At 40.7% G+C, this 27,193-nt stretch overlaps 1 protein-coding gene across 2 annotated transcripts in view; it reads right to left on the reverse strand.

Moving 5' to 3' along the window:
- Positions 1 to 18,272, reverse strand: part of cntln (centlein, centrosomal protein) — a 77,358-nt gene extending 59,086 nt beyond the window's left edge. Inside the window, exons 1-9 of one of the 2 annotated variants that reach the window (XM_084567478.1) lie at positions 17,850 to 18,272; positions 17,512 to 17,599; positions 14,267 to 14,355; positions 12,623 to 12,707; positions 8,838 to 8,972; positions 7,743 to 7,922; positions 5,825 to 5,958; positions 4,757 to 4,919; positions 4,063 to 4,296 (exon numbers count right to left, since the gene is read on the reverse strand). In XM_084567478.1, the coding sequence (XP_084423604.1) occupies positions 4,063 to 4,296; positions 4,757 to 4,919; positions 5,825 to 5,958; positions 7,743 to 7,922; positions 8,838 to 8,972; positions 12,623 to 12,707; positions 14,267 to 14,355; positions 17,512 to 17,592 (1,101 nt within the window). In that variant the 5' untranslated portion in view covers positions 17,593 to 17,599; positions 17,850 to 18,272. Of the gene's footprint in view, positions 1 to 4,062; positions 4,297 to 4,756; positions 4,920 to 5,824; positions 5,959 to 7,742; positions 7,923 to 8,837; positions 8,973 to 12,622; positions 12,708 to 14,266; positions 14,356 to 17,511 lie in introns of both variants that reach the window. The other variant, XM_084567477.1, reaches the window with a different exon arrangement.
- Between the last annotated feature and the right edge of the window lie 8,921 nt (positions 18,273 to 27,193).

The following is a 27,193-nucleotide window of genomic DNA, read 5'->3' on the forward strand; positions in this document are numbered from 1 at the left end:
TGACACACGCACAACAGACTCATGATGTCAATGTCAGACTTATCCAAAGTTTCCATCACGTCCTGTATGTAGGCAGTGGACATGTGGTTAGAGAATCAGCTTTGGGACCACAGAACCATTGGTTTAATATTATTAAAAATAAGTAAATTTAACAAAAAAAAGGGTAAGTTGTAATACTGGTACAACTTCACATATTAACAAGGTGCATAGAGGAGAGGAGGAAAAGAAACTCCCAATTTGACATTATTTAAAATGTCCTTTGCAAGGTCACGAGCCAGTCAGGACATTTTTTTAAGTTATTAAAGTTTCTAAACTGGTCACATCTGTAGAATTCAAATCACTCAATGAAAGAAAAAAATTTAACTCAATATGACTGCCCCCAAATTTGTGCTGAAATATATTTTTGGGATATTGCATTACATAGAAACTGAATACAAATATTTTACCATGTGCATTTATCTGTTTGTATTGTTTGTGTTTATGGCTGTAACAATGTGTGATGCTTTCTTGGCCGGTTTACTCAAAATAGAACAACAACAACAACAAAAAAAAAAAACAGATATGATGAAAGAAAAATGTTAATCAATGTGAAAATCATACATATTCCTTCTTTCGGCTTTCTACTACTGATATCGTTATCCAGTTCTGCAAAGCACTAAAAAGGGGCAGCGGCATTACAAACTTTATATCTGTACAGTACATAAATACAAAGATGCACAACATTCGCAATACAATATCAAGAACCCCTGGCAAAAAAAAAAGTTACTTTGCATGTAGCAAGCATTAGTTTCATCATTTACACTTGATGCCTGCTATTAATGATGATGATCAAAAGAAACGCTTCACCCAAGTCAAAGGTGACCCGGCAAAAAAGTGGGTGTATTCGGATGTGTGTGTAACTAGCACTTTAATTGCACATCTAAACGCGTTTAGATTTGCTAATAAATAACAAGCCAGAACCAGATGTTAAATACATCACAGCAAGCTAATGCAGATGCAACGTGTAGGGTGGTCGACTTGGGAAATGTTGCTTCTTTAGCTACATTCTGTGTGTCCTATGCAAATGCTGAATTAAAATGTCAACTTAAAAGTATTTTTTGAAAAGTATAAGTGTTGTACTTCTTAACTACTTAACTGTAGTTGGTGTCCCAGGGAGACAAACCACAGCAAACAAAAACTAAAACCAGGTAAAAGGCATTAATCCATCATTAGTTTCCATTTGTGCCTTCCCTGCAGTGACATATCAATGTCTGGCCTATTTCACTAACACATTTGGTCGAATAAGTCCATCGTATATTAAAAAAGTTTAAAAAAGACACAGGTGCTTCTTTCTATTATATTTAGATCAAACTTTTCTGGATTGTGTTGCATGCTTTTTCCCTTCCCAAAAGTCGATATGGGAATAACCAGAGCTTTGAATGACTGCCCACACGAATAACAACTTACCACTCATTTAGCATGGAGATGAGTCCAGAAAGCTCTGAGGTCTGCTATGGATTCTAATGTTGGTCTTTAATCACTGCTCAGTCCTGATAGTAGCCAAACACTACACTACTATAAATGCTACAAAGATGGTTGTAAATAATTAAATATTCACTCCAAATAGTTTTGTCCACTTTTGAGGGATTTTCTCTGCTTCTATATTGTGATGGTGACCACCCAACCTGGCAACCAATACCTCCCTAACCTGGCAGTTTGTCTAGACTGCATCTCATTGTGTGTGGGGGTCATGCAGGTGCCTGATGATAAGCCAGGCCCTACAGCTAGAAGATCAGGGCATTAGGCCATTTCTAGCCCGAGATATTTCACTGTTTTCAAAACTACACACTCTAGAAACAGTACACGCACAATACATATAGTATTTATATACAAATAATCCATCCTATTGCCAGCTTCAGTTGAAAATGTATTGCAGGTTGTTGCTCTATCAATGTCAAGGAGCTTTGACATTGAACAGTGAATTGACAACAAAGTAGCTGGCCACGCTGACTGAGTTGTAGCTTTTGTCTCTCAGTGTGAACACAGCAGAACAATATTAAAATGTTGCTGTTTCCTAATGGCTGATATAAAAGGTGCCATTATATCACAAGAAACAAAGCATGGCTAACATCAACAGACAGCTAGGCAAGATACTTTGGTTACGTCCAACAATGTTCATATTTAAGCCTTTGCAAAGTCCTATCAAGCATCCAGTAAAGAATTAAAAGGAGAGAGCCCATAGTCAATCTTAGTGAACAGCATGGGAGTATAACACACAATGGGTGTTATTCCTCTCACCCACCCTCCTCCTTTATCCCCACCCCCACAAAAACCACGGCGGGAAGGGTGTTCAAAGCCGTCATCCTGGTCCATATTCAAATGAGCACTGCGTCTCCCCCCTGTGCTCCTGTTGCGATCAACACTTTGATCGCCTCCAATGGTAACTTCCACCAAAACATTTAAAATTAAAATCAAATCTGCCTTAACAACCTGAGCATTTTGATTTTAACAGGTGTTCGGGAGAAAGTTGTTACAGAATTTGCGATTATGTGCTCGGATAGACACACCTTTAGTCAAACGCGCACTCGCGCAGACACAGACGTACACACATACACACATACCAGCAACCTGTCAGTGAAATTACAGAGTGAGAAACAGAAAGCCCTCCTGACTGAGTGCTATACCTTGGGATACTTGATCTGTTCACTTTGATGTCAGTAGGTAAGAAAGTTAAAGAAACAAATCAGCCAGACAGCAGCTACATGTGTTCGGTAAACAAAAGTTATTATTAATTCTAAGTTATAATACACAGTTGCATAGATATTTTTAAGTTATATAGATATATTTGTAATTATTTCTTAGCTGCGATGTGGTGTGAACTGTTTTTTTTTTCATTCTGACCTAAGTGTCAAAGAGAGAATGGGGTGAAGTGTGCACTCAAATAGATACAAGCATGTAAGCTTCATCCCCACACTACACAGGCAACACTGACTGCATCTCCTGTAAATGTAGTATTAATTACTGGAAAACCACTGCAGCACTGTATTTAATTACTGACTAAATGATCCATTTAAATTAACAGGGTTAAATGAGACCGGGTGATTGTAACTCACTTAACATTTGAGCTTATATCTGCAAACTTCCACAGTCCGGGGGCACCACTTTAGGAAAATATCAGCCAATCAAATTAGAGAATTACAGTCTGTGGACTAGTCAGCGGCTGGAAAAATATTATCTTAGAACGCACTGCGTTCAGAGCAGCTTTACCTGAAAGCGTATTAAACTGAAGCGAAAGTCAATCTGCAGAACACAATAAGAGACTCCTTATAAGGCAGAGTGCCGTGTCAAATGACGATGACGGAACATGGGTGCGCATCTCTCGACTACAAGCTACAGAAAACCATCTTTTTTTTTTTTTTTTTTTTCTCCAACCAAGTGTTTGACATGGTGTGGTCCAACACTTATCACCATATCATTAGGAGTTATTAAAAGCCTCTATCGCCTTGGGGTGACGGTTCAAACGTAGCGAGCTAAAGCTAAACTCCTGCTGACTGACAGATGTAGAACTGTAACTCTAACATCACCTTCAAGAACATTACTGGGCTCCAATTAAATCACCTCTCTCGACATCTTATCTGTCTTTGCTATCTGAGCGGAGTGTGTTAAAAGGATTTCCAGTTACTTGGGTGGGAGCAGAGGAAGAAGGATGATAAAGTAAGTAAGTCAGAGAGTGCACGTGTGCCCAGGACTGAGTGTGAGGGAAGATCAGATAGCTGACATTAAAGACACTGTGAGAAGAGTGATGGATAGATCAAGGGTGAAGCGCAGCAATATCAAAAGAATGATTCTGAGTTAAAGACCACCACCACAGGCAGGCCATGCTGGTCTCGTCAGTTATTACTGTGCTCTCTAATCACCTACACATTTCAGACTCTGTACTTTAGGACAATTAGACACCATCGCCAGAAAAATAGAATATAATGTGACTATTATGCATACACTACACTACATGCTGTTGTCCATAACTGAAAAACATTTCTCAGCTTAACAATAAAAAGAGAGGAGACGGTCAAGACTGCTTACCTTAAAGTTGGTTTGTCTGTTTGGTGAGGGATTAAGCGCCTGCTGAACATGTTGCTGCTGCTGCTGTTGTTGCTGAAGATGTATTTGATCCTGCTGTTGTTGTAGCCGGGCCTGGAGATCTAAAATGTGTTGGTCTTTCTGAGCCAACTGGCTGCTGAGCTCCTGGTGACTCTGACGGAGCTTGGTCTCACTAGACATAAGAGTCTGGTAGCACTGACTCAACTCCTTGTATAGCTGTTAGGAAACATAAAAATGTCAGAAAGGTTGAAAAAGCAGGTAAAGGAAAAGAAGGGAGGGGAGGAGGTAAGGCAAGTTAACCAGAGATTGGATATCATCATAGGGCAATCAGAATAAAGAAAGTATGCAAAGCAGATAACATGAAGAATATAATATAAAGTGGGTCCAAAAGGGTTATTTAATGGCCATGGTTTATGATCTATACTTGCAGCGTATCTCCTTATACACGTCCCTGTGCAGTGCTGTGTGGAACAGTGGTACAGTCAACCGACAGAGGTGAGGTTAAATTCAGAACCCGTTCACTGTAACCAGATACTTTAAGAAAAGTACTTTTCTGCATTAGTAAAATAATTGTATGTTACAGCTTGCAGCGTGGAAATAAATCACCACAGTGAATGAGGCCCTGAGTGGAGTGCAACAAAGTGGTCATAATAGTGATGAGCTTGAGGTCTGGTACCCGCTGACAGGAGGTGGTGTCAGCAGAATGTGCCTCTTCTTGGTTCCTCAGGACTCTCTGTGTGTCCAGGTTGAGTCCTTCCAGTTGCTTGATCAGGTGGCTCTGCTCCGCTGCATGCTCTGTGCTCTGCCTGTACAGAGTCTGCACTTCCGCAAACTCACGACTACAAACACACAAGGGACAAAACAACACTGCAGTCTTCACTGAAAAATAATGTGTACGCGTAGTGCTGTAATTATTTATTACTATTTATTTAATTTGCAGTAAGGAATAAAAAGATGCCTTAAAAATATATTGATTCTCTTTTAAGTTTAAAAATAACATGACAATTTGATATATTCTAATTATACACAGAGACATATAGTCTTTATTGCACAGGATTGGTATTTGTTTTCAGTACATATTCCACACACAAGCATGGTAATATTAATCATAACATTAATATTGACAGACTTGTACTGAAAAATGCTGCATATCACATCACTGTGCTCAATCAAGGGAACTGGTACATTCGTATTTCCCTTCTTTTATGGCTTAATTTCTGAAATCTGGTTTGTGTCCTTCCATGTAATCACCAAGATGTGCTCCTTCAACTTATAAGGACATCTTTAATCACCTCGCTAAAACCTTAAGAACACTCTATATCCCTGGTGTGACTGACATGACAGAGTGCCTCTGGCATTAAAACAGAAAAGTAGTTAAAAAAGGTTGAGATTACCACTAAGGCTCCTACAGTTCTCACAGTTTTTATCATATCGACTAAAGCTTAGCCAAAGCCGGCCCTGTTTCCCTTTCTCCCTCTTTTAAAGCACATCCTCTATGCAGGGCTTATCAAGTGGCTTTAGGTGAGCCAGAGTGGAAGAAATGTGTGTCACCCCCAAACCTCACAGCGAAGAGAGCAATATATCAACTCCTCCAAGCAATAACCCACGTAAAGTGATATAAACACATACGCCTAACCAGGACAGATCCAGACTGCCTTTGACTAATTCAATTACCCAGAAATATCACCTACAACACTGTGGCGGTTACAACAACAAAGACACTGCTTCAGTTGGTAGGGCTCACCGAAGTTGATCAAGTTGCTCCTCTTTTGTTGCTACCGCGCGCTCTTTGGAAGAAAGCTCGGCTGCTAGACTGCTACTGCGGCTCTGCACGGCAGATAGCTCCTGCCATGCACTGTGCAGTTCCTCCTCCAGACCCTGGTGTAGAAGAGTGCCAACAGCTTTAAAAATGTTCAGAAATCTGTGAGAATTTTCAGTGTGGTTTACACAGTTTGAAAAAAAATTACAAAAATTCTATTTGGATATGTATAGTGCTTATATTATACCTCACACTGCAACAATATAACATGACGGAAAAATAAGGAATTTTTAGTGATTTTAATGATGGAAGTCAATTAGTCTAAGACTGGGCTGTAACTGCAACTTGTAACACACTAATCAAGGGTGCTTTCACATATATTTTTTTTCTGGTTCAGTGCTTCATTTAGCCGTGGTTCTGTATGCGTTCGACAGGCAACTGAGACAAAGTTCTGGCAAGCTTAGAAAACTACAAGCTTGCAGACACTTTTGTTCATTATAGTATAAAATAATGTGGTAATAACATAATTGGTCATAACTTGGTGGGAAAATTGGATTCTAGGAAATCCGGGAATAATCACATCAGAAAATGCAGGTTCTGCAGTGAGTGTGGGCGCTGGTATTAATTGCTGTTCTGTGGTTGTGTATATGAACAGCATGCTCAGCTTCATCAACAAGCTATATGCTGAGAAGGTGCACTGCTTCTGCTGCCAGATATATTCGAAAGAGATGTGCTCTGGAAATATACAACTCCTTATTTAGAATCAGATAAACTTCTTGGTTACACAATTATAAGCTCATGGATAGTAGTTCGAATCGGGTTTCGGTACAATGAATTAGGTGTGAAAGCGCCACAGAATAATCTAAAATATCTTTGTGAGATATGCAGCTGCTGCGATTATGAATACATCAAACACACACACAGGTCGCCAAATCTGTGCTACATTAATAAGCCAGTGGCAATTATGAGACAAAAATGCTATAACATGTTGAGTACACCAAACTGCAATCTTACTAGTTTGCCATCTTTCCACATCTGGAACTGGATGAAGGACTATGTGTGTTGTTTTACCTTTTTCTACTTCTGTTCAGTTTATGGAACCACAATAACTACACGGCCAGTGTATCTTATCTATGCACGCAATGGATCAAATGATAAACTCGTGGAGAAATCTTTTCCATGTCAAACAAACTGGCAATAAGTATCCTGTGTGCCTCCCATACTCTCCATCTTACAAATCAATGTATGTTACAAAAATGAGGAACAGGTGGAGCGTCTTAGGCGGTGATGGATGTGCATACACTAGTCGCCACGCTCCATCCCGTCCAAGTGTAATTACTCGGCAGCCCTGACTTATTCAAGACTTTCTGTCCATTCCGCCCATACTCCATTTGACTAGGCGAGCGATATGTTTCATAACAATTAAGTCTAAAAGGAAAGGGAAGAATGTGAGGTTCTTCTGCAGCTCTTATGTCCTGAGACATAGTATTGTCAGGAAGCCGGAACAGGCTTCATGCTGAATGTAAAATTCTTCAAGGATTTTTGTTGTGATTTGCTTGATTGTGATTTGATTGGTTGAATGTTTAAGCAACATCACTGTCTGATCACAGAATTTATCATGTACACAGTGACAAGAACTATGGATCAATAATGATGCAAAGGAGGAATTGACAGATTCTGAAACTGCTAACGCACAACCTGTTGGTACCCCAGTCCAGAAAAGATCTCTCTCCCGCCGTGTTAAATCATAATTTTTCTTCCTTTGAATGCAGTCCTTGTATATTTATTTCTGCACTTTGCTACAGAGATCTTTTTATATTCACAAGCTGAGGAGAAAAGGGGTGTGAGGGATCAGAGAGTTCAAGGTGTGTGTGTCTGAACAGACTTGTCCCCGTGTTCATACCTTTAATCTGGGCTGGGCAGCATCCCTCTGGTCTTGTTGGCTGTTGGCCTGCCTCTGCTTCTCCTCCAGGTCAGCTCGCAGGGCGGCACAGCGGGAAGCTAATCCCTCTTTCTCCTCCTCTAGAGTCTGTACCACCTGCCGCTCCTCCTCCTCTTTCCTCCTACACTCCGTCTTCATTTCCTGGATGAGAGAGGCGTGCGTGTGAGGAGGAGAACGGAGGTCAACAGGGCCAGGTAAACAATGGCGACAAAAGAGCAGAAGCACAAAAAGTAGCGATTCAAACGGAGAAAATGAAAAGATAAAAGATGGAGAGAAACAAAAAAAAAAGAGGCAACCCATGGGGTTCAGGCTCAATGAATATGTAAACAGTGGAGCGGCTTTTCTGTGGGAGACCCCTGCATGGGTCGCTGATTGGCCAAGGTCACCTGTGCTGTATCACTGGGCCCACGCGGCCAGATGTTGGTGAAGGCTGAGCTGCACTAGCAGAGCCGGACTCATGTAGGTACAGAGGCCAGTCTGTCAACTTTAATGACAGACTCCTAATGAGAATGGTGCTTGTTACAAAACCCATTAGACTCAACCTAGGTCTCCTTTGATGCTGTCCCCCACGATTTCTCGCCATGAGACCCCACCAAGACTGTGTAAGGACCATTCCTTTATCAATTAATCATAGCCATGTCCCATCTAACCATAATTAGGGAGAAGCCACACCATCTCTTGCACAATTTTCCCTTCTCCCAACTGAAGGGGGCATTAAGTATTTATCTACAAGTTAACAACCTGCTTTCCTGCTTCTTTGTATCGCTCACACACAGTCTTTCCAGCTGTTAAGTATTCTCTGTTGTCAGTGGCAAGAAAGAAAGCGGAAAGCAAGAAAGGGTGAGACAGCGTAAGGGTGAAAATGAGAGAAGAAGACACAAAGACACAGAGACACAGAGATTGTGTTCAAGAAAGCTGAACAATCCTCCTTCTCTTCTAAATGATTCAAACGCCTGAGGCTATAGCCACGGGGGACATGTCGTGTTCAGCGCCACACAGAAAAGAGACTTTTTGAATCCAGGGCCCAGACTGCCACAGAAAATCTGTTCCACCAACCTGAAGTTCCTGACTCTTATTGACCAGTTGTTCACGCAGAGCTGTCAGCTCCTTCTTCATTAAATCCCTCTCCTCTTCCACCGTCGTCCTACTCTGTGCCATCTTGTTCATCTCCTGCCGCTGCTCTGTCACCGTCTGTGGGAGACAGAGAGACAGACACAGGAAAAACAAAGAGAGAGAGAGAGAAAGGAGCCACAGGTTACTTCGTACTTTTAACTCTTGGAAAAACTCATATCAAACATAGGGTCTGGAATATGTCCTCACTGGAGCTGAACAACACAAAACCGACAGGATTATATATGATCTGAATTAAAGTGCCCATAATGCCCAAAAGAGGAGCAATCAAATATTTTAATTTTTTTTATAAAACAATCCATTATCAAAATAACTGGCAATTAATTTTCTGACGACTGACTGATTGACAAAAAGATTATAGATTTTTGCAGCTACTACACACACTCAGCTATTAAGATATAACCGCTCCTCAGTATTATTATTTTAAAAAGTGAGTCACAGAGCATTAAAAAACCCATCTGATGATCAATCTAATGATTCTCAAGATTCATCAAACCAGAGGGCAGCAGAAACTGTACAATGATTTAATGACCACCCACTTTTTATGCTGGTATATGTTCACTTCATGTTTTTTTGGCAGCTTTTGTGGCCTTAGTGGGGGGAGTCTGGCTTCTCAACACTGCATCAGCTGGGGTTTGGCATTGGCTGGTAATCCACAGCCTTCTGTGGGTACACCCTCCTCTCGAATAACACTGAGCTCTGGGATGCAATTAATTGCCATGTTGAGGGAAATCGCTCAGATATATCCAGATAGTGGATTTAGCGTTCCTCGCTACTTCTAGCTCGCCGTGCTAAGAACAGAGGGGCTTTAATAGAGATTTATACTGGAGAGCAGAAAATAAATTCAAACGTTGATAATGAGATAGGCAAGAACAATTTGAACCCCAGTAGCGCTCAATTTATAGAAGAGGGGAACGGGGGGGGGGGCTGTCCGCCAAGTTAAGAGGTCTAGGACAGAGAGATTAGCATTCGAAAATTCCCAGTGCAGCTCAAAAATGAAAGCTAATTATGTTACAAAAGTATAGAGAGAAAGAGGTGGAAGAACAAAACATCAAATTGGGAGAGCTGATACGTTAAGAAAAATATGAGATCCTGAGTGGACTCTGCAGACCATCACATTTCTAAAAAAAAATAATAATAATTAAAAAGGAAAAAATGAGGGAAAACCAACCAATCACTATGTGAGTATGGCTCAGAAGCACTGACGAGATCATGACTGTCAGAGGGCCGGACGACATAGATCAGTGCTATTAATGAGCTTTTCAAATACATTGTAAATTTCAAATCAAAAAAGGATTCTGTAAAAACATATTCAGGATTCCTCAAATAAATTAATGAAACAAGATGTCAACTGGTTTGAAAAACAGGGGTTACAACTGATAAACCAATTTTTCAACTCAAAAAGTACCTCAAGCAGTTAATAGCAAGGATAGTTTATACTCGGATACTTGAATGCTTATTAGTAGCACGGATGGTTTGGCACATTGGAAGATACTGTAAAGTTAGTGGGAGTTCATTAAAAACGTGAGTGTTAACCTAAACACAAAATCAGCTGTCGTAGGTTAACGATCTCTCTGCCACGGCTATATCACTGCAGATCAATAACGTTTTAAGCAAACTTCACAGAGGTGTAAATGAGAATTTCTGAGTGTAAAATCTAGGTATGACATATCTATCTATTCATTATCTATAACCGCTTATCTTTGGAGCGTCACTAGGGAACTGGAGTGTATCCTGGCTGTCACTGGGTGAGAGGCGGGGTACACCTTGAACGGGCTGCCAAGGCTACCACAAAGACAAACAACCATTCACGCTCACAGCAAATTTTAAATCGGCTGATTGACCTGATAACTTGGTGGGTTGTGAATTGTACTGAAATTATGCAACAAAAACACAACAACAGTAGTCACAGAAACAACCATTCTGACACATTCTTTGCTCACGATGTTTTCTTCATGTAATACAGTCTAGACAGACTAGAGAAGGATTTGGTTGCCAGTTGGCTATAATGGGGAGTTGCATTTTTATCCATTACAACTTTGTATTCCTTTTACTTATGCTTCCGTTTCACCTTACTCAACGTAACTTACATTGCAGCACTGACACATGCTATTTATTCCTCTGTATACAAAGTAGTATTTCCTTGTACTTAAACATTGCCTGAAGAGAACGATAATAAATCTACATCAGGGGGACAATCAATCAGGGCCGTGCTACAGTACCTGGGAGTCCCAGTGCTAATGGGATATTTTGTTCACGTCTGTGTGAATACTGTGAAACTGTTGGCCTCCCGCATTGTTCAACTGCCTTCAATCTAAAGGCACACATCTCGTACTATAATGAAGTTTGTCATAATTACATATCTTGTGGTCCTACAAGCTCCTATTAGGATTGCTGAGGAGGGTAATGTCAAAAAGCCCTGGCAAGCTGATGACTCCATTACAGCCAGTCTCATTAAGAATGAACGCGATTCTGGATGAAGAGCGCTAATGAAGGAGACTGACAGATGCTTCAGTGAAGGGATGATGATTTGGAGTAAATTACATCAGTGATGTCATTATCATTAGCCATCACACTATCAAGAAATATTATTCCAGGGCCGAAGCAGGTACGGAAAGAGATGCAAAAGGGGCTAGAGGGATCAAATTAAAAATAGACTGACTCTGCTGAATGCCATTTTTTTTAAAGTTCCAGTTAATATATAAGAAAACCAGGAATAAACAATTGACTCTAATAATAATCAACAAAGGAGCAAAAAGGGACAATGAAATATAATCACCTCAAATAAATCTAAATTAGTTTCAGTGATTAATAAAAAATTATACACAAAAATGACAATGAGTAAAATGTCAATATAAAGGCTTCTGACTTTTCCACTAGTTTCAGCTGGAGATTTATTTAGTAGGAAGTGGTAAGAGGAAATAAGTGAGACATGCTCTGCTTCTGGACCTTGTTGGCCAAGTTGTTGAGGAGGATATCTAATTCTCAGCAGACCTGCTGATTTGCCTGATTTGTAATTAGTTTGTAAAAATGTTAAGTTTATAAAGAAATACTGAAAGCAGTGGTACCCTGATATATGGACTCACTTGCAAGTTCAGCAGCCTCACTAATTAAAATAAATGCATGATATCTGCCTGATATAACAATCTTGCACTAAATCTCTTTCCATGACTTTATAATGTTCAGTTTATGCACAAACAACATAATAAAAGTGGAGATGTAACTCATTTTGGAGGATGTAGTTTGTGCTTTTAAAATGCGTTGAATTAAACACAGAAGTGTTTCTGTTATTTCACCCCCTGACTAAAATGTGGTTCAACACAATACAGTTCAATAATACTACAAACCACAGCCTCCTAAGTTCAAACAACAGATCTCTCAGATATTGTAAACTAATGCTGAAAACCATAACCCTCATCCTGCTATGATTCAGCCCAGGACTCTTACATTAGAATGCATCTGTTTTCACTAGTATACCTAATGAAGTGTGTGTATATTTATTGTATAAATCTCATTTACTTTATAATTATAATGCAATCAGAGCTTTCATCCTTGATTTTTTTTTTGTTAACGCTAATACTTACAACTGAAAGCCTACTGATTATTAATAAATATTTCATACAGTTTTCCATTATGCCCCCTACATTAATGTGTCTACAATTTACCAGACAAGTGTCTGGTACAACCCGTTTGATCGAACCATACTGTACCTGTTCCAGCTCTTGTATCTTGTGGTCTTTAAACTGGAGGATGTCCAACATTTTGCTGTCTTTAATCTCAGCTTTGTGCTTCTCACTAAAAGAAAGAAAGAAAAAAAGAAGCAAAACTTTCACATGTTTATAGTCATTTAACAAATGTGTTCCTTGAGGAAAATTAGTTTAGAAAGTGTCCTCAATATTTAACAATGTCTGTAAAAATAAACTGATAAAAATATTGTATTTGTTTTACAAGTCTGGATTCCGTTTCCCCATTAACATGCCACTATTGCTGCCTTTATTGTTTTCATACATATTCATTCTTCAATAAAACAAAAAGTTCCGTTGACACGTTCACTACTAAAGCAGAACTACAGAAAACCAATACTGCAGCACCAAACTCTAAGAATTCTCTCAAGCCCACTACTAGCACCTCTTTTATCATAATGAACTTTTAGGGAGACAAAAACAAGGCTTCAATTGGGGACCTGTTTGTTTCAACTGCTTTAGACCGCCAGGGACCAGCCATTCCCTCCACTCATCACTTGCTCCTTGTACACCTCCCATCTTTGAGGCCCTTTCTATAGTCTCCTTGCCTCTTGTGATCAGCCCTCTCCCTTGGCAGACACTGAAATAAGTATCTGATGTCTCTGGAGGGGCAGGAACGCAGGCAGGCCTTGCTGCATCTCCTTGTATATTGGGCTGTGCTCACCATGTCCTGAGCAACCAACCAATCACTCTACAAGATCCACACAGAAAGGGGAGGGAAAGGATGAATGGCGGTTCCCAGCGGGCACCAGCGCTTGACTGGAGTCGACACAATTACCATGTCAATATCCCCCCTGCGCATCAGGTGATACAATACACATGCACTCTCTGGGTGCATGTTCCCCCACCTGTCTCAGCGGACCAACATACTTTGATGGGTTTCCTAAGGGGCTATAAGGAACTGAAGAGGGTGTGGAGTGAAATGAGAAGCACAGGTGTGAAAAACTCTCCGCATGCTGCTGCACTGCGTTTTACCTCTATTAAGCATCTACGAGCAACTGACAGAGCTCAAAAGTAAAGCATCAGTGATGGGAAATATGATTCTAATGTATCCCCAAAAGAAGAAAGTCAGTAAAAACTAAAGTACTAAATAAGCTTTACACAAATTGAAATTTGTTGGAACGAGCAGAAACAACAGTGTGATAACTTCAGTGATAAATCAAAGAAGTCACCTTTTTCCCCAAAAAAGAGGTGTATATTTCATTTATCCAAATGTGCATCATCAGGGGAACAAAAAAAAGTGTTTTCTGATCGTTCCCATGCCACTGTGTTTCGTGTGGCTTAGCCATCCTGCAAAAGAGGCCATATTCAATCTCACAATTTATCCGATAAAGATAAGTATTTCGAAGGACCGCTTGAACTGTCCAGCGTGTGAGCAGCGGAGTGTTTTCATTAAAAGGGTTTCCATTGTTTGAACTGCGAGACCGGGGATAAGGGGGCTTATATCAGCATCTGCACCAGATTCCGTCATAACCCCAGCAGAATGGTCAAGGTGCTTTAAACACCCCTTGAACGACTTTCACACATATTTCTCTTCACTTGTGAGAAAAAGGAACGTTCAGCTGTTGAGCTTCTCAGGTAGCAATATGAGAGAGATACGAATCCACTCACCGCTCAACCACCAGACTCACAGCCTCGGTCAAGTCTGGATTTGACACTTGCAGGCGTTTCCACAGGGACCACACAAAGTCCTTGTCGGCCTGCGAAGATAACAGATTCGGCTGTTAGTTGATATTTATTGTTATTTATAAATGTAATGAATTGGATTCTGGGGAAGGAAAAGCAGCAGCACATCACAATTCTAACAAAAAAATAATAAATAAATAATTACTGGATGCTCAGTGACATTAGCATACGACAGCAGGGGTAGTCAATCAATAATTTAAACATCTTGTACAAAACAGTTTTTTTTATTTTTCATCTTGCTTGCCTTCTCTAATCATGAGCCTCTCTTAGCAGTAATCTCCATCGCTGAGATGTGACCTTCGACTCAAGGGGAGCGAGCATTGACACTTGTCATTATGCACTATTTATGACTGGGGAGAGCTGGGATCCAAATCAAAACACAGCAGTCGAGCTTGCATTTTCCTTATTAATCAATTGCACTCTGGATATGTTTTCCTCTACAGCTCCAAAGTAAGTAGCCCCAAAGAAACTCAAAACTGATGACAGAGAGAGTCATCTTCAAGTAGAAAAACCCAGCCAGCCCCTGACACATTTCCAATTCAAATTGTCTCGCTGGTTTTTCAAACATTTTTAAGCTACATTACATTTAATGAGGGACATCTAAAAACTACATTTTCTGACATTAAAAGACAGAATTATACCAAATCGACTTAATATAAAATTATCTGATAAATTATGTTCACATCATCATAAGATAAAAGTCATTCCTCCCACTGGAATCTACTGGTCTCCAATTAGTACATGAATTTTAACCCCCTTTTCAAAAGTGTCTAATCAATTATTTACTAAAATGGCAGAAGCAGACCTTGATAAGACCATGAGCTGAACATATAAAGTGGAAGGACTGTAGATCCCCGTCTCTGTACGCATCTGGCTGTTGGTGTGTGTGTATACACAGAGGGAGCAGGGTGAAGGGGAACAGAGATCTCACCAAATCAACCCTGGTACGCAGCTAACGAAGAAATTAGGCAGCGTGCTTTACTCAAAATACGTGGTCTCCCTGTGTCTGGCCTTTGGCTGCCATTAGTCGTTGCACTGACAAATGTTCAGCCAGGACCCTCATCAAGAGCTCTCCTCTGCCGTATGTGTACTTAAAGATGCATTGAATGTGTGTTTGATGATGGCTGAATTATTCATTCTGAATCCAGACACTGAAACACCATGGGCTAAACATACCAGAGAGAGCCACTGGAATTCAGCACATATTAGCAAAATTAGCCCGGTCTAGTAGGAACATTTGCTGGCTGACAGATGAGACTCTTTGTAGTTAATGGCTGTCCTGAAATACATCATGCCGGAGACTTAAGACATCAGTAGTATTCAAATGCCACTATTTAAATTGTGCACTGTACAACTTAAGGTCCTTATTACATACACAGAATCACTGATGTTCCACTCTAGACAAGACCACCAAGGATGGTTTCCGTGTCAGTTCAACGTAAGGCAACCGTTAGAACCGTTAGTTTAAGGCGAACAAAGCATATTAATAAACTGGTAGTACTATAACACAATGCATTTCAACTGGAACAAACATGGTATAACACTTTAAAGGAAATCTCATGAGCACTGCTATAAAATTAAATGTCGTATTTAGTTCTGGGATTATTTCCTACTAACTTCATATAGATATACAACTTCCAATATGAACATTTTCAGGTGACAGTGTAACTAGCAGCAGTGCAAGACTTGGTCTCATAGAGATTTATCTATTGCCACAACAACACTAGAAACACCTTTAGAAACATTTACTGATCTTGTTATTGTACTTTCAGTTTTCTGCTTCATAAATGCACATTTAAGAAAGCAAACAAATAAAAGTAAATTAGCTTATTCTTATTTATACTAAATACTAACAAATGTGCTGCACATCATGTCATCAAATACCACAGGTGCATGCATGGATTTGCCCGTCTTAAAGTTTGTAAAGACGCCTTGCCACTCCAGCACACATTATGGAATGACGTTGTCACAGTTTTCTGCATGAATAAACTCTAGAAAATGAATTTCTTAAGTCACACCAAAGTTTTTACACTGGACGAATACGATAACAGGCACACATGCGGTGATATCCAAACAACAGCACAACTAGTGTTCTTGTGTGTCAGGTGGTATCGACGCTCTAATAACAAAACGGAAATGCAACACCTCATCTGTTGAACCCCACAGCTGTCTACCTACCTTTGTGGCAAGGTAGTGTGGATATGCAAAGTGAGAAATGCTGGGATCAAGTCACTCATGTTATTAGACACCACCTGGTGGTGAGTATGCAAGGACTCCCTCAATCACTAACTCACAAAGTGAAGACGAAAGCTTCTTGCATCTGCTCACGGGCATGTTGTGTCTGTGCTGGTATTTATTTGAACAAAATTTTCAGGAGACTGCACAGTATTTACTATATTTGCTGAATTCAGTAAAGTACGGTCAAGACATTTACACACACTTGGAGGTATGCTGTAATTTAGTGGAATTAGTTCATCTTTAAATCATAAATGACTACCAGGTAATAAATGTGCTTTTCAGTTTCAACTGCCAACATCCTATCAGGCATGATCTATAAACCTGAATTCATATCTTTTGGGTCAGAAAGTTAAACAATCGACTCATGTGATTTCTAGCATGTGATGTTATCTTCCTATAAACCCTTAATTTCTACTTAACGAGGTTTTATGTTATTGTTTGAGCAACATTTAAAAGGTAATAAAGATTACAAATGTCTGATAAAAAGACAAACTAGTGAAAAGAGAAAAGTAGCTTTATGAAAAACATGAGTAGAGATTATGTCACCTGTGAGAAGAATGTGTAATAGATAAAAAAAAAACTCAGGTGTCCACAGGTCATACAAAATATATGCTCAATAACATTGTTTAACACTGACAACATTAATGTGTTTTCCTGCATTATTTAGTAATTAGAGAAAAACACTATCTGGATACTTGATAGTGATGTAATCATGATAGTACTTGTGCACTCAAACTGAACTGAACTGTCTAACATGGCTAAATAATTATGACTGAACATTCAGTACATTTTCTTCAGGCAAATGCAACTAAATTATATCAACTACACAGATACTATACCTATTGTGTCCCCTTTAACAAAAGATTCCTCTGATCGTAGATATGAACCACAGAGAAGTGTGTGCATATGAATGCATTCATATTCATACATACCTGGCATTCTACTAACTCCTTTGATAAATTCTTCACCTGCTCTTCCAAGTCCAGGATGTAAGTGACGTCGTTGGAGCACATTTTCGGGCTTAAAGGGAAGAAAAATAAAAACCTGAGATTAGTTAAGAGTTTCTTTTGGGGGCAAAAAGAAAAAGAGACACCTGTAGCAGCGAATAACACAATTATACATTTACAGATGTAACATTTAGTCGACATAAGCACATATAACTGAAAAGAGTTTAGCCTTCTGAAGCAATATTAGCAGGGGATTTGTGTTTTTATTTAATTAACCGTTACGTGTTTTTGGCACAGATTGAAGTGTGCAGTTTGTCCCTCACCCGTTTCGTTGACTTTCTAAGCAGTCGAATATTAACACTGTGGAAGCACAACTAACAACAACACTGCGTTGTTGTCACGCAAGGCAGTGCTACTGTAGCTAGCTTAGCTAACGTTAGCCCCTAATCACAGCAATGTTTTCCGTTTCTTCTATGGTGTTGACAGCTTTCCACGGGAAGCCATTGCTCCGAACAGCGTTACGACATGCTTCCAGCGGAAGTATATTTAACCACCGATGGAAAAGTGTTCAGACCATCTTTTACACAAACTCAAAATAAACGTTGTCAGTGAACGACACCGATGTCAGTAACCACGGCGACGCCTTCCTCCTTTCTTTCAAACGAGCCCGCTGTTTTCCGTTTCTGTCCCTCCGCGTCATAGCCATTACGTCATTTCACGACAGCTGGCGTGCCTAATACGGCAAGTGGCGTTGGTACGGATACGCTGCGTACAACAACCGGGTGTTTGGTGTTTCAAGTTTTTCTGAGTTAAATAGAGTTTTGTAAAATTAAGGAGATCACTGACATCCGCGGTTTTAAAGCCGTCAAAACCAAAATCTTACTTATATTTTCAAATGAAGGCTTTTGCTCGGGTGTAATTCATTTAAAAATACCGGTTGATCTGGTTATTTATCCACAAAGGTAATTATGGACATGTGTGCAAGCATGCTCCTGTGTAACACCTCATTCCCTGAAATGCTAGGCCAGAGGACTGCTGCTACCCTACCCTTGGAAACCCTTCAGATTTGACCTGATTGTGACTTCTTGAATCAGTTCATATCTCCCACTGGGGCCTCATCAGAAGCACTCCTTAGCTGAGAATAAGCTAAGATCAAGACCAACTGTTAGCAAGGACTAGCCGGTCCAGGCCTCCATGGGTCAGTTCCATAGGTTCTGAATAATAAATAACAATATATGAAAGAATTCCTAATCATTCAATGGGTTAGGAGAGGAACGAAGAGCTCATTTGCCTTTCCTGCTCATTTAATCACTTATTAAATGGGCCTTATTTATTTTGAATCAAAGTTAAACTCATCCTCACTGTGATAATCATGCTTTTTAGGGTTTATATTTCTGTGTGAAATGTGCTATACATATATAGTTCCCTTATGTGTCACTAATGTATTGGCTCATTATATCTCGTTATATCTTAGATTCAAGATTTAAAGATTTTTATTGTCAGTTCTCTATATGGGGCATACATTCATTCATTCATTTTCTGTAACCACTTGTCCTTTGGAGGGCCGCGGGGTGGGGGGGCTGGACAGGTCGCCAGTCTATCACAGGGCTAACACAGAGAGACAGACAACCATTCACAGTCACATGTACACTTACGGCCAATTTAGAATCACCAATTAACCTAACGAGCAGGTCTTTGGATGGTGGGAGGAAGAGAACCTGGAGAGAATCCATCCATATATCTATATATATATATATATATACATACAGTGGCGGTAGTGCCATATAATAGCAGCTTGTTGAATGTACACTATATTACCAAAAGTATTCGCTCACCTGCCTTTACTCATTCTATGAACTGAAGTGCCATCCCATTCCTAACTCATAGAATTCAATATGATGTCGGTCCACCTTTTGCAGCTATTACAGCTTCAACTCTTCTGGGAAGACTGTCCACAAGGTTGAGGAGAGTGTTTATAGGAATTTTTGACCATTCTTCCAAAAGCGCATTGGTGAGGTCACACACTGATGTTGGTCGAGAAGGCCTGGCTCTCAGTCTCCGCTCTAATTCATCCCAAAGGTGTTCTATCGGGTTCAGGTCAGGACTCTGTGCAGGCCAGTCAAGTTCATCCACACCAGACTCTGTCATCCACGTCTTTATGGACCTTGCTTTGTGCACTGGTGCACAGTCATGTTGGAAGAGGAAGGGGCCCGCTCCAAACTGTTCCCACAAGGTTGGGAGCATGGAATTGTCCAAAATGTTTTGGTATCCTGAAGCATTCAATGTTCCTTTCACTGGAACTAAGGGGCCAAGCCCAGCTCCTGAAAAACAACCCCATACCATAATTCCTCCTCCACCAAATTTCACAGTTGGCACAATGCAATCTGAAATGTACCGTTCTCCTGGCAACCTCCAAACCCAGACTCGTCCATCAGATTGCCAGATGGAAAAGCGTGATTCATCACTCCAGAGAACGCGTCTCCACTGCTCTAGAGGCCAGTGGCGGCGTGCTTTACACCATTGCATCCGACGCCTTGCATTGCACTTGGTGATGTGTGGCTTGGCTGCAGCTGCTCGGCCATGGAAACCCATTCCATGAAGCTCTCTGCGTACTGTACTTGGGCTAATCTGAAGGTCACATGAAGTTTGTAGCTCTGTAGCAATTGACTGTGCAGAAAGTCGGCGACCTCTTTGCACTATGCGCTTCAGCATCCGCTGACCCCTCTCCGTCACTTTACGTGGCCTACCACTTCGTGGCTGAGTTGCTGTTTTTCCCAAACGCTTCCATTTTGTTATAATAGAGCTGACAGTTGACTGTGGAATATTTAGGAGCGAGGAAATTTCACGACTGGATTTGTTGCACAAGTGGCATCCTATGACAGTTCCACGCTGGAATTCACTGAGCTCCTGAGAGCGGCCCATTCTTTCACAAATGTCTTGTTTCACAGTCTGCATGCCTGAGTGCTTGAATTTATACACCTGGGGCCAGGCCAAGTGATTAGAACACCTGATTCTGATCATTTGAATGGGTGAGCGAATACTTTTGGTAATATAGTGTATGTATGTACTCCATGACAGCTCAGGACTTTTTGTTCCTGGAGATAGTTATTCATCACCCTGGCTGTATGTTTGTGGTCACTGTCATGCTAATGAATGAATCTGGGGTCGATCACCTCAACCTCACCTCAACTCATGGTATTGTGTTGTGCATAAGAATGCAAACATCTACACCATAATGCATAATGTGAAGTTGCTTGTACTGTTGTCCTTAGATACTAAACTGCCTTTTGTTGTACTGGGAAAGAGTTAAGTGTCAGACTGTAAAACTGAATTCTCATTTTTATTTTTAGGCCTATCTCTGCATGCTCTGTTTTAGACTGTAAAACACATAATGAAGCTTGAACATCATTTTTAAGGCCTCTTCAAAATAGCAACACAAAAATATAAAATAAATTTAAAGTTCTTGAATATACAATTGTGAGACAATGAAAATACAGATACAACAGCTTTACCTCCTTGTCTGCTAAACACTGCTGTGGTACTTGGATCATATAACGTCTATAATACCTTTCTGTGTGGAGTTTGCATTTTCTCCTGGTGCATCCTTCTGTGGATGCACCAGCTTCCTCCCACATTCAAAAGACATGCATGTTAGGTAAATTGGTGATTCTAAATTGCCTGTAGGTGTGCATGTAGGTGTAAATAGCTGTTTGTCTTTATAGACTGATGACCTGCCCAGGGTGTACCCCGCCTCTTGGGGTATACCCCGCCTCTTGTCCTGGGATAGGCTCCAGCCCCCCCACAGCCCTCTAAGGATTAGTGGTAATAGATAATGAACAGATGACAGACTTTCTCAACACAAGGTGCAAAACAAAAAGAATGCCTAACAAGATAATTCATGCAATACTTAATTAATCTGATCACTTATAATTCTATTTCCAATTTTTTTTTTTGAAAATAATAATTGTTTGTGTTTACTGTTTTTTCTGTTCTGATTTCAATTGTAAGCTGCAGCTGTATTTCCAAAGATAATAATAAATTAAAAAAAAGCCTTCGATAATCACCTATTAAATTAGATAAAACAGATTGAATTTAAGGATTTAGCAGTCTTAGATCTTTGAATGTGCTGGGTAATAAACAAAAAACTGAAAGCAATGGAAAAAAATCATATGATCCACGGTCATATCATCCTTTCAGGAGTATTTCAGTAATATAAGGAACATAATACAACATCATTAAATACGTTTTATTTATACAGAGCCTAAAAATAACAGCTCAGAATTAAATGGAGTGGAATAATAAATTATTTCTGAATTACTACAGTGTGCTCACAGAAAATGTAACTCCTTCAAGCATCAAAGAGGGGCTGGGTAACTTATATTACAGACAGAGATGCACATGCACTACATAATATAAAGGTTCCTCTGTGTCCGCAAGCACTGTTTTACAAGGCTGTAAATCACTACCGTTATATCAAAAGTCAACGGCAGTAAGCATGATGGTGAAAAGAAGTGACATTGACTCATGATATTGATCTTTATTTGGCAGTTTAAACGTGCCTTTTTCTTTTAATAGACACACTTACGCCTCGCTGCTTGATATTTGCCTATAAGTCTGAGCTCTTGATGAGTTAAGGTCAAAGATATTACGCACAATGAATTTTTACTCCACGGCGAGAGTTTTGAGAGCTGGTTGAGGGAAAATGAACGGAGACATGCGTTTGACATCTGTTTTGCTAGTGAGACAAGTCAACTCCATATTGTGCGGCTAATGCACTTAAGTGTCCAGCCAGATTTGGAGCACAGGGCGAGAGCAGAAAATGAAGAGATATGATGACTGGCACTCCTCTTGAGTCAGACAAATGTTGGTTCATCTGCTCACTGCATCTCACATACACACCCACACACACATACACACACACGTACACGGACTAAGGGAAAAGATGCAATTGACTTAGCATGATTAGGCTGTTCCTTGACCCACAAACACTGCTGCTCATTAAGATCCTCATTTGCAGAGCAATTTTAGAGGCAGTAGACTGGTACATAATGCGCAACATCTGCCTGCCCCATGCCTCTTGTTCAGACCCACAAACTGACACATGGTATCTGTGTATAAGCCTCTCCCTCGCTTTCTCTCTCTCCCATCATGAAAAAAAAAAAAAGGCCATTGTGCATCTGCAACAAGGTTTTGAGCCTGGTCCCTGCAGTTGCATGTTCTTCTACAGACCAAAAGAAGCCTGTTTCAAAATATCAGAAACTTTGAAACAGAAAACAATGGTTAACTGAAAGCGAACAGATTTCTGCTCTTGAGAAAGCTGGCAACTTTAAGGGATCATCCTCTGACTATCCCCTCTTTCATCATCAAATGCAAATAATTTGGCCCCAGACACTTACAGTTACGTGTGGTACACAGGCGTGTTCCACCATGTTTTGGCAGTGCCTGCCGCTGCTCTCTCTCCTACGTCTGAAGTAGCCGATATCTCCCTCTTTCAAGTGTTTGTTGCCTGCACTGCTAATGACAGATTAATCCAGATCTAAGAGTACTTGGGGGCGCATAAAAAGCCTCTTTCATATCACCAGCAACGGGCTTCCTGCATTCACAATAAAAAAAGATTAATTCCTCACGAATCACTTCAAACCCTGTCATTATTTGGTTTTACCTCTGTAATCTAGAAACAAGTTTCACATCATTTTAGCATCAACCTACCTGTAAAAAAAAATCATACTTCTGTAAAAACTGTGGTCTTGCTTCAATGCCTGCTTGGTTGCACAATTCATATTTATTCTGTGTTTAATAGAAACCTTTGAAATGGATACATAGCTGAGAGAATATGTGTGTCTAGTCTTTGTTATGATCGGAGGAGTGTTAAGGGAGACGTAATCAAGTGATTAGAGGCACTGCTCAGACAGTAACAGGCTATTTTTCACACATGTAATGCTGCATGCTGTAACTTCTTTTGTGCGTGCCACAGAATATGACTCATCACAAAATAATACAGTAGAAAATCTAAACGACTCTTGTTTTAAGTTGTCTTTGTGGGCCCTCTTGTGTCTAATTGCCCAACTGTGAAGAGCCACCCCTTGAAGCAAGATGGCTCTTGCACTGACAATCCCAATAAGCATGCTTGTCTCACTTCTGTTCTGCCTCAGCGGAGTCGTGGGGAAGTTCAAGTGCTAGGCAGCATTTAATCTACCGGGGGAAGGAGTGACACAGGATTGTGATCATGCAAATGCACCTGCATGAAAAATTCAAGAACCAAATGACAAGCCCTGGTGTGCCAACGCTGACAGAGGAAGGAAGAGAGGCACATCCCGAGGAAAAACATGACACTCCATGGAGAATTGTGAAAGCACCGTCTCCGCCTGACGCCTCAGGTAAGTGAGGATATTGTCTGCATTAATGTGGCCTAGCTTTGATGCTGAGGGAGGAAAGAACCTGAGAACTGCGGGAGATGACAACAGACACTAAAGAGTCACAAGTCCCTGGCTTTAAAGGAACACTGATTGTACAAATGCCAGTTGGGATGTCAAACCTGCACAGTGTTTAGTAGAACATCACTCCCACTGCATAAAAAATGAGACAGGCTGCAACATGTGAGAGTTTACAGTGGGGCTTTGAACGCAGCCACTTTGTAGCGTGGCTGACGACTCTATTTGTTGAGTTGCTTGTTGAATAAGATTAGATAATAATAAGCTGCTACCACACTGGGTGCCTTTTGAAATTGAAATTGGCCGTTGTAAAACCTTGAAATTGCTCACTCATATTCATGTTCAATTGCTGACATTTCAAGCCTTGTTTGTACACTTTACTATTCAAGTGGTGCCCTGAGGAGGGATATTATTTCTCTCAGTGGAATCTGTGGGAGAACTATCAGCCACTCTTGACCTCAAGCATGAGCCATCCTCATGCTGAATCCTGTGAGACCTTGGACTGCATCACAAAACTCCCGGACAGAGAAACCATTGATTACCATTTCTCTTTCCCCACTTCAGCCTTTAGACATACAATATCTGTGCACCTAAATCGGACCATTCTGACTCAGAAACAGTCATAAACCTTACACTGCGTCCCTGCCATAGTTCCTCTTTGCATGTGATATCGAAGACCTCCAATAAGCCCCCTCCCCCCCGTTCCCATCTCTCCGCACGCTGTGTGCACAAGCCCTCTCGTTCATGTCTTAACCCCAGCCACAATGAGATGGCACGGACCTCTCTTTGACTCCCATCTGATGACCTTCTGGTCCTATCCTTAACAGACAAGAGCGCTCATAAAGGAGGAATTGATCCACACAAGGAACACCTCTCAGAAAGCAGCAGCACATGTGTATGTGTGTGTCTTTGTGTATCCACGGTGCCATGAACTACAGGGCCACACTCGCTAAGAGCTCGCCCAACTAGTGTGCCATCCAAACCCCGGTTACCCCCCTCAGAATGTGTGGGAACAAGGAGTCAGTCTATTTCCCTTGGGCTCCCGCTCCAGAGCTTGTCCTTTGCTTGGCGAAAGGGTAAATTAAGGTGGTGAGGTTGTATTTAAGTTCATATTTCCCTCGAGTATGAGAGAGGAGACCAAGGACATGGGACATTGATCGCCCTGAGTAAATGTTGTCCGGCTGGAAAACAGCTTTTAGATGAGGGAAGTATTTGTCTTATTTTCAAAACCCCTGCTTCTCTCTCTGTGAGTTAAGGGGAATCAAACATTGAATTTTACCTCAGTGTTGCTCACCTGACCTTTTAATTCTTCTATGATCATCCAGTGGTGAATGTCCAAAACGATCATGACACATTTTCTGTTCGTTACCTATTCAGATCAAGCTCTGAAAGACAGAGGGTGTTATATGTAGTTGTAATGTCATCTGTGCAAACTTGTGAATTTAGCTTTATTATTTAAATCGACTTACCTTAAAGGTAGCACATACCTAATAAAGCGTGTCATAATTGTGGCATAAAAAATGTGATATTACAAGTGATAAAGAAACACCCTTTGAGCCGCTAACCTGACTCCTGACTGGTGAAGAGAACTTACAGTACGAGCCAGTGCTGTGAAAACTCTTCGGGGTTCCTGGGGATGGTTGAAGTGACCTTTCTAGACCTTTCTATGCTGCTTCGGTAGTGACTGGAACTTAATGAACAGGAGCACCTCTGTGGATTAGATGGATCCACACAACAGCCGTGCTGCAGCTGATGGCCATCCCAGGAGGTGGAGCACTTCAGCAGCAGGTTCAATAGCTCATTATCAGTGGTCCCGGTGGGTAATTAGTGAACAGCGGGATCCTGTCACAGTGACAAATAAACATATACTTCCCTATCAAGCTGCTTTTACCGCTACTCGTACAGCAGACGTCTTTTTAAATGCCAACTGGATTTTTTTTTTTTTTTTTTTTAAGTGTACACAACATAAACATCTTTTGACAAGGATCCCTTAAAGGTTCCTCATCTGGTGGTTACAGTAATTACACCAACATTGTTGACACTGGTTTGACGTATGCCTACAGTCAGGGGTGCACCATGAGGACAGGGAAGCCAAGCAATTGTTGGGATCCTGAGAAAAATATGAGAAAGGGGGGCCCCAGATGGCTAGCTTTTGCCATATTCTGCAATGGCAACCATAAGCCCTCTTAAATAAAGGTCCTACAGTGCATCAACACTCCACATCCCTCCCTAGAGACCCCCTTATATTGACCCTGTGACAAATTTCTCAAGTTTGGACCGTGGGGATAGCAGAGTTTCTGTACATTTCTGCCTGGGGCCCCCCAGAGCCTAGATTCACCACTGCCTACAGTTTGATGCTCCTTCACTTATTTCAGCACTCTTCAGTGAAGAAGAGGCACACCGATGGTAATCAGTGATTGTCTTTACTGACGATTATTTTTTCTTTCGACCTTCCTTCGTGTTCTTCTTTTAACAGGAGCATCTGAAACTTTTCTTGGACCCTTTCTAGGTTCTACTTCATTCTTCCTGACCACCATAGATGGTGAATCATTTGTAACTGTCGTTTGAAAGTTGATGTCTACACAGAATGCTTTTAGCTCTCGTAGCTCGCTGGTGGGGCTTTTACCATGCTGTATGTTTAGGCAGCCCAGCGTGCAGTCACTTTGGTAGCGCGGGCAAAAAAAATTCATTGTGCGACGCATGTACCAATTACAATGGAAGCATCTGTTCTGTCAAAAGCATGTGAGACTAATGATTAAACAAAGAAAACACAGAGTAAATTACTATAAACTACCTTAAACACACACTGTCACTTATAGCTTAAAGTCTACAGCCATCACACCTACAATAAGCCAGTGTCACCCAGTTACTAGTCCAGCTGGTTTATCTGAGTCACTATAGACTATGAGAAATGCTAAAAAAAACAGTGTAAACAGTGTAATAATGGGCTTTCATACATATGACTGACAGCTCATTCCACTCACAACATCCTGATGAAATCTAAATGTTACAGGGTTGACTGTCCCAGTGCAGGCGTGTTAATGGAGTTTAATGGACTCCTGGAACGCTATGTTTAAACACTACTAGTTAAATATGTTAAGAGAGTTTCTTCTTGGATTCGGTTCATTAACAAGTTTCTCTGAGTGTGTTAAATGCAAGCCATGAAGCAGAAGCAAAAGGCCAAACTAGAATTGTGATTGTACAATTTCAGTTGGATGTACAGTATAATGTCAGAG

This window comes from Chelon labrosus, assembly GCF_963514085.1.
Source record: "Chelon labrosus genome assembly, chromosome: 2".
Classification (NCBI taxonomy): Eukaryota; Metazoa; Chordata; class Actinopteri; order Mugiliformes; family Mugilidae; genus Chelon; species Chelon labrosus.